At 45.9% G+C, this 8,984-nt stretch overlaps 1 protein-coding gene across 1 annotated transcript; it reads right to left on the minus strand.

Moving 5' to 3' along the window:
- Positions 1 to 246: 246 nt before the first annotated feature.
- LOC127305946 (mitochondrial phosphate carrier protein 3, mitochondrial) lies at positions 247 to 3,802 on the minus strand. The gene is made up of 6 exons (XM_051336542.1): positions 3,384 to 3,802; positions 2,123 to 2,484; positions 1,981 to 2,024; positions 1,004 to 1,218; positions 782 to 906; positions 247 to 695 (listed from the first exon to the last, which is right to left on the minus strand). Exons 1-6 carry the CDS (start codon positions 3,693 to 3,695, stop codon positions 635 to 637), a joined length of 1,119 nt encoding a protein of 372 aa, XP_051192502.1. The 5' UTR covers positions 3,696 to 3,802; the 3' UTR covers positions 247 to 634.
- Between the last annotated feature and the right edge of the window lie 5,182 nt (positions 3,803 to 8,984).

An 8,984-nucleotide genomic window follows, 5' to 3' on the forward strand; every position in this document is an offset into this window, starting at 1 on the left:
ACAGACCGGACTACGCATCCACCTCCACGCCGGCCGGCTGCGCCACCGAAGGGGAAGGAGGAGCGAGCCGGGCCCAGATCTACTGCTTCCCCGATCAGACTACACAACACAGCGATAAGTGAGCTTGTAAATTATTAGAACTACCACTTGACACAGGTTCAGACCTTACATCACCGAGCTGCACACGTCAAACAAGGAACAGGGAGACATCATGCACAATACGAAAGGGGTTTGCAAGCAACAACAAAAAAATAACTAGTACTGCAAGTATATAAATATACTTCTGCGCCAGCAAAACATTGCATGTCAGAAGCTGGCATTCCACAAATTCGACAGCACAAATACGAGGTAAACAACAATGTGTAAGTAGAGTATTCCTCAGAACAGGCGATGATGGCAAAACCTGCTCTCTAACACCCTTGCTGTCCTAATACTTATTTTTGTCAAAATCAAACTTCCGGGGTAGGGCGGCAAAAAAGAGCTACTAGGCCTGCTTAATGAGTTCCTCTCATCAAAATGATGACACAATGATCATCTGCTACAAGAATAAAACATTTGGCGCAACTAAACTGATACAATCCCAACCACCGATATGATATCCAACAACACATCGTCATCATCGTAGCAGAAAATATCAAGCAATGGCTTTCCCTTCCTCTGCTGCAGGAACTGGTGCAACACCACCGGTAGTTGGACTGGAAAAAACAACGGATTACCAATCGTTAGTCGACCAGTATATAGCAATGAATCAGTAATTCAGTATAGAGGATGAGATACTTACAGTCCAACCATGACCTTGAAGGCGTCGTAAATTCCCCACTGGGCACCAGTAAGAGTACCGATCATGACAATGCGAAGGGGAAGCCCTCTGGTGAAGAGGCCCAGAACGCCAATCTGTTTAACAGCCTGCAGATTTAATGATAAAATCAAGTCAGCAAGTTATTCAGTGATTAAAAAGAGGATCAGAACTCTCAATATGGGGTACTGGAGAGAACATGCTTACATCTCCCATTGTAGCACCCTTGGCATTGTTGAGGAAAGAGACCAAGTTGTCAGCTGGATGAGAAACAATGGCACAGAAGACACCAGCGATGTAGCCACCAGCAAAGCTGATACCCAACTGGAAAGACTTGCTGCACTCAGATTTTGGAACTGGAACAGCGTGCTTGTAGATGAGTTCAACGATGGTCTCGAAGGACGCAAACTTCATCATGGTGTCTGAAAAAAATATTGAAGTATGTAATGAATGAATACACCATCACATTATAAACAACTACAGAAGATGAAAGAATATAAATACAAAAACCAAATGAAGTCACTGCTTACACATCACACATTACACATTTTATGCTCAGCCCCATAAGTTACTTAAAATTATATCTAGATACCATGTGATCTACATGACTACACCTGCTAATTAAAATTATCACACAAATGACAACTCCTACAAGAAGGAAGCAAATACTAATCAATGATTAGCTGGGAATCTACAATTCTACATCACTTAACATCAGTATGCATAAGCTACAAAACAGGTCAAGATAAAGCGAACTTCAGTCTTTCAGCAAACTTCATAAAAGTAACAAGACTGGATACAGGCATACAATAAGGGTACTGCCTGACAAACATAGTCCTTAATTTAGTGAGAAATTTAATTTTGAAACTTCAGCAACGAAACTTCCATCTTAGATATTGAGTGAATAGCTGGAACTTCCTCTAAAAAAATGCAGTGAACAATGCACATAATGTTGACTACAAAAGGGCTTCACTCATAGCAGTAGGGTCATTGGAGAAGAGAAAGTAAGAAGTCATCACAAATAACTTTCAATGCAAAACAAAAAGTACATGTTTATATGACACAGGAAGGACCAGTATTAGACCAATTGGTTCCAAAGTAAGCCAGAATCGTGCACCAACTATTGGAGTGAGAATCAATGCTCACAGAATAGAATGTAACAGAACGGCAAGAGGAGCACTTACAAGGAATCTGGCGACCCCAGAGCGGAACAATTCCCTTGTAAAGCCTGCAATTATTAACCAGTAGAAGTTTTTAGGGACTATGATCAGCAAACAAGTGGCAAAATCATTAAGCTTTTAAGACAGTTGACAAATAATTACTTACCCAGCAGCACCCTCAGCCTTGATGAACTTGGGGAGCCCATCACTCAACCCACGAGCGAATCCAGGTTGTGTCTGCACACGGACCTTGACAGCCTCCATGGGGCAGAGAGCGACATCAGCAATCAGCTCAGCAGAAGCTGACCCTGCAAGGTAAATCAGGGTCTTGTACTTGATGGCATTCTCAGGCCCAGCCATGTCCGAGTAGGTCTTCTTGAAGAACTCGTAGAAGCCAAACTTGCAGGCCCCCTGGGCACTGTAACCAAGCAAGGTAGGCACCCATCCCCTGAAGAATCCCCTTGCTCCTTGCTCCTTTAGCAGCACACCAAACCCAGATGAGATGCTCTTGTATTTCTCTGGGTTGATCTGCAACAATTGGTAGAAATGCGTTATGTCCAAAATACTTGAAACCACAAATAGTAGATGGCAGCTAAATGTAGAATGCTAATGTGAAGAAAGAAATGGTAAGAAGCAAATCAACCACATTCACCACAAGAGGCATAAGCACCATCATGTAGCAAATTGCTACACTTTAAATTGATGTGACTTGTTAAGGCATAAATTGTATAATTGCCCGCAGTTGGGACTCGACTTCAATGACTGGACAGTTCCACTGCTAAAGTGACAATGTTGAACAATGTAAAGCATCACTCTAGGAACAAAAGGCATGTAGTACATATAGAGGTTATCACAGGTTTGCCACATCTCCTTGACGATAAAACTTGAAATTAACTACGAACAGGCACAATATTATGGTTGGGCTTCAGAGCAATAGCATAGACCAAAGTACAAGGAGAAGAAATGTACACTCACGGATACAATTTCTGAGGCAATCAGCTAGCACCGATGGAAGGGACACATGAATCGGCCAAGTGACTGAAATAACAAGGCGTTTATTCGAACAAACTAGCAAACGCAGAAAAGTGCGCCTAGTGGAATTGCAATTCACTCAACTGCTAGCACGTACGTTTTTGTATAGTCCTAGCCCACCTACGCAATGAGCAACCAGCGCATCTGGACCAACAAAATCCGTACCGGGAAACAAAACGGGAAGTAAATCGTAACCAGGAGCGAAACTAAATGCACGGAGAAGCGGGGCACACGCCAGATTTACGGGTCCAGATCGGGCAACGCCTAGAGGACGGAGATCGAAATCCGCATATTCCCTCCCACGCACCGAACCGTCGGGAGCAAGGCCAGATCTACGCGGAAACCATACGAGGTAGAGGCCTAGAGGCGCGGAGGTTGCAGATCTAGAGGTTTACCTGCATGTTACACTTGACGAGGTCGAGCGGGGTGACGGCCATGTGGGTGAGCCCGCAGCTGGCGATCCCCCCGGCGGTGCAGGCGGCGTAGAAGGCTGGAGAGTACATCTCGATCTTCTCGTTGGGGGAGTTGATCGAGAAGGGCTTGCCAGCGCCGCCGCCGAAGGCGGAGGCGGGGGGAGCCGGGGCCCCGGCCGCGGCGGGGGCCGCCTGGTAGGAGGAGGCGGAGAGGCGTGAGGCGGCGGTGAAGGGCGAGGCGGAGTAGAGGAAGCTGGGGAGGAGCGACTCGCGGGAGAGGTCGGAGAGCGCCATCGCCGCCGGGCCGGGAGATCCGGGAGGGGATTCGCGGGCTGGCGTTGGCGGCGGTGCTTTCTGAGCGCTCTCCGCTGGCGTGGGATTTGTTGAGGAGGAGGAGGAGAGTGGTGAGGTGCTGGGGGAATATATCGAGGGGGAGAGAGGCGAGTTGTTGTTAATTAGGGTTATTCGTTGGGCTCGCTGGGCGTGGGGCCCGCGGAGCGTGTGGCCCGCGGTCAGTGTCTGTTTGGGTTTGCGGTAGGTGATTGGAGTGTTGGGCGTGGATGGTACGCACGGATGCAAAGTTTCCGTTTCAGAGCTGGGAAAATGCTGTCCGTTTTCAAAAGGAAAGGCGGATCAAAAGTTTGCCTATTTTGCCAAATTATGACTTGCTTTCTTTGCATCGTACTAAAATGTGGACTGATAATGGCGTTACGAGGCGTGACAGAATATGCATGTGGATATTCTTCTACTTCGAAACGGGCATTGTTCCGCCCGCCCATGTGCTCCACGGGTCTGAAATTTCTCCCCGACAGGAGGAGCCGCGCGCCTCATGGTCGCCGACGCCGAATCTGTTTCTCCGTGTCATTATGCTATTTTAAAACGGTTTTACAATATCTCAGTCAATCGAGATTTTTTTAAGTCTAAGTTACTTAAAAAAGTGATTGAGTTGCATTTTTGTTTAGAAAAGTGCAATTGCATTTTTCCACCAGAAATGTGCAACTGAATCAAGTTGCACTTTTCTTTGAACTGCTGCTGCACTTTTCTGAGATGACTGAGACTTAAGAAATCTCAGTCAACTTAGACATAGACACTCTTATTTTAAAAGCATATCTACCGGAGGGGTCTGGTATAATTCTTGTGCCACATCGACGCGGTGTAAAAGTTGTCGGCTAGTTTTCGAGTCTAATACAATCACCAACAAACCAGTGCAAACTCCTTTAAAATTTAATAACAATGATTTTATTGAGCATTTGTGGGTGCAAGAAGAAATACTGCATGAACTTGTTGGACTGCAATTTACTTGATGCTTGTATGAATAACATAATTTTTATTTTTGAGCTATGTGCGTGAAATAATTTGTATGTTTAAACACTATAAATTATTGTTTGAAGTGGTTGCAAAATGTTATAATTTGGTGAAAAGGGAAAACTATTTTTTGGGGGGACGCCGTATAGGAAGCGCCGGTTTAGGATGGTCGTCCCTAGACTAAGGAGTTCCTGCCGGGGCGCCCAATACAGTTGTGTCGGCTCACCTGTCGGCGCCCATTTAGGGCGTGTCGGTGGAGATGCTCTAAATTCATCTACTACCTCTTTTTATGATAAAAAATAATAATTTAACATCGTGTTTACACATACGTACATACACTCACCTCTATAAACTATATACGCACACCCTATCCCTATAAGCACCTTCGAGAGATTGAGTCGATGAAACTGATACAGCGAGTCTTGAGACTGACGTAGTCACCAGAGGCGTACCATTATCGACGGTAACGTTACCTGTCACTAAAAAAATATTCCACCTTTGTGAGACAATAAAGTGTCAAACTGAAATTTAAACTCTGATGGGCTGTGGGTGTCACAGCCGTCCTAACCATCCAACCGCAGGTTGGTTCTCAATTTATTGAAATTTAGATGTATTTATACACTATTTATAAACGTAGGTAATACATATCATAAATCTCCTGATAAAAAATATACATGAGCAAAAGTCAAATGAAATCAACTTGCAGGAGAAACTTTTGCTTTTCGTCCAGCACGCTAAACATGGCTGTTGGGACAGTTCGTTGCTGACCGGCTGACCCCAACATGAAGCTACTACCTCAAAGTGGGGCGAAGGGCTGCTTGATAAAAACGCAGAGCCAAAACGGTTTTTCGGCTACCTGAAGAAGTGACGTCTCGGGAAACATTATCTCCTCCACACCACTGACAGAATCCGGTCATCTATAGGAAATAGCAACGCATAAGGCTGCTCATAGTGGGGAGTAACTTAGACTAGTAACATATGCCATGTTACTAGTCTAGGTTACTACCTTCATAGTGGGTAGTAACTTATATGTGGTATCATGCATTGTGTCATTTATTATGTTGTAGACTCATTTTGCCTTGGGGTGTGTGATGTTATGGTAACATAGCTAGTTACCACCTCACTCTCTTTCTTCATTTATTCGCATGTCATGTCACCAAAATGCCTTGAGATGTGTGATGTTACTAGCTATGTTACTCCCACTATGAGCAGTCTAAATGTGCACACAAGTTTTTCTTTACTGAATCCTGAGCATAGGACACAGTAGGTCAACTTGTTCACCAGAGAAATGAAAAAAAAATTGTTCAGCATTTGGTGATTTTCTATTGACTTCATGTTACAGGCTATAGGAATCTTTGTTACCAAAAGGAACGATGTTACCAGCGATCGAAAAGAAACCACTTTTCTTAAATTTCAGCTAGATGAAAACACAATTGGCTTCAAATCAGATCTTTGGCCGTTCATTCGTCCTCTCGCGTGAATCTTGGCGCACTGATTTCTTTCATTCGTCCCCGCGCGTCCCACGTCTGGGTTTGGTCTGTTTTTCCAGTTCTTGGTTTTTTCTGGTTTTTCTGTTTGAATTCCGTGGCATGTGCCTTCTTGTCCGTAGCGTGCGTAGCGTAGTGCTCCACTTTTCCCCTGTCTCGTTCTCCCCGGTGGAGGAGAAATATCGCCAGGGTGGTCGCCGCGTAGATCTCGGCGGAGGGGATGGCTCCCGGAGCTCCCCGTCGTCGCTCACCACCGCCCTTGGCTTCCGAAGCTCTCCGTTGTCGGTCAGCGCCGCTCTCCCCCGTAGGTGCACGTCGCCGTCGTCCTCAAGTTCTTCTCCAATCCCGGTTGTTCCCCGCGTCTAGGATCCCCTAGCTCCGGTGAGCGACGTTTCTCTCTAGCGCGTGAAGGGTACGAGAGCGTTTTGGGGGCGGAGTGCACTCTGTAACATCCCAAGTTTCAACCAAATAAATAAAGAGAGAAAAGTCAATTACTCAATTTTCACAACAAACAAAAACTTTTCTATTTTGCATATAGTGTTCCATATAGTTCTATGCATAATGTGCTTTTCTTTTGTGCAATTACCATGATTAGTGTTGAGATGTTGATCACTTGTTATTAAACCTTAAACCAAGATCACAAAACCCTAAATGGAGGAAATTAAAAGAATTGGAAAAGAATTCCAAATTCCCTCTCATACACATAAGAGCAAATTTGCAAATCTTCATCAAAGGCCACCATTGCTTGACCTATGGTTTCTAAAACTTTTATATAACAAAAACAAACCCAAATGCATCAAAGAAACAAGAATCAAAGCAAATAAAAACTCAAAACTATCACACATATGATAATGGTCATATGTCCCCTTTTTATTTTCTTCACCACTTTGCACCCATTTATCTTCTGGTTCCTAAACCCAATTTGGTAAACTATGACCACCTCATCCAAGAGCAAGTGAAGGTGAACAACTTTGGTGTTGACCATCAGGGCTAGAGTTGACTAGGTTGACCAGAAATGATGTGCCAAGATGGGACCCGGGAATGAAATCTAGATCACCTCAAATTTGAAAATTTGCAAATCTTCTCCAAATGGTATACCACCACCACCACTCTAACACTTAATTAATATGTTTGAACTCCACCAAAAAGAATTTCGGAATTCCCAAATTTTGTTCATGCGGCCATAAGGCCGAACACTTGGCAGGCAACTTCTGGCTTTGGCAATGCAGGCTATTACACGATGGATTTTCGCCTAAACCCACTTTAATTCATGATGATTAGCTTCTACTACCTCCCCTGCATTGAGCCCGTCCTTGCCCCATCGTTTAAAGTGGAGAAACAACCCTAAACTATGGCATGCCGTGGCCATGCCGGCCACCTTTGGTCACCTCCTCTCTGGCCTACCTCTCTCTTCAGAACCTTGTCCAAGAGCATCTCTGGAGCACAAGGACTCTGCCAGTACACCGCCCTCGATCACCAAGGCACGGCATTGGCCAGAACGCACGCGTCCAGAACCGTGCCAGTGCACGCCAGGCACGCGGTGAGCGCGCTCTAGACGCGCCAGAGCGCCGCGCGATCGAGCGCCCTACTCCACCCCTGCAAAGCCTAGCACTGCGTCGACCACCGCCTCCCTCTCCTCTAGCCACTAGACATGCTCAAGCGCGCGCAGAAGCCTTGTCGCCGTCGTCCTCGTCAGAATCCTGCCGCAGTACTGCCGCACTCAATTCATAACCCTGAACGATTCCGTCTAGCTTTGGCAGCGCCGAAAGACGCCTCAGCATCGTCATGCCACCGTCCATCGAGTGCCGTCCTTCACTTGCCCTTTCGATCGCCGGAGACGCCGCGCCATGCTTACCCCTTCACAGCACCCCACGGCACCCCTCGACACTATAAATAGAGCCACTCCCAGCACGCTCCATTCACACCATTCGACTCCCCTCTCTTCACTGATCCTCCTCACCACCGTAGCTCTTCCAATTACTGCCGGAGGCGCCCCAATTGCAAGATCACCGCCGCCGGAGCCAGTACATCGACGCCGTTGATCCACGCCTCCCCGAGCCTCGCCACTGCTACCAGGAGCTTCCTCACCGTCGACAACGCCGCCTCGCACCCAGCAGAACCCCGCGGGAACGCCGGTAGGTCCTCCCACCCCCTAGGCTCGCCGCCAGACACACGGCCTCTCGCCGGAGAAGACGACGGCTGAGAGCCGTTGATCTGTGATCTAATCCGACGGTGTTTATATCGCGTACCGTTTCGCTGGTTTAATAGCCACTGACGGGTGGCCCCCACTCGTTAGGGCAGCCCACTCGCACCAGATGCTTGCTGGGCCGTGCTTCGCTATTTAAATCCGTTCGGCCCATTCTCTTTTCCCGCGCAGCCCATTAATTCAAATCTGGATTAAATAGTTTCAGTCAAATTCAAATCTGGTGCTCACTTCAAATTTGAATAACTTTTGAACCACTGCACCAAACTTAGCAAACTTTATACCGTTGGAAAGCCAATAAAATTATCTAACTAATGCCACTGGTCCCATCCCCAATTTCGTAGTAGAATTAAAATGCTAAAAATAACAAGACAGGGACTTTTGCAGATTCAAACTTTATTTAAAATTTAACCAAAATTGATTTGGATTTGATTCCAACTCTCATAGGTCACAAATGATGTACTCTAATTGATTATGCAATAATCTAGCCAGGTTGTTTGCATGATCATGGACTAGATTAAAATAGTGGCTATGGAGCCATTTCTAGTGCATTTAAAACTTGGAATTCAAATTCTTTAACTAATATGA

The sequence above is a fragment of the Lolium perenne genome, chromosome 6 (assembly GCF_019359855.2).
Source record: "Lolium perenne isolate Kyuss_39 chromosome 6, Kyuss_2.0, whole genome shotgun sequence".
In the NCBI taxonomy this organism is placed as follows: domain Eukaryota; kingdom Viridiplantae; phylum Streptophyta; class Magnoliopsida; order Poales; family Poaceae; genus Lolium; species Lolium perenne.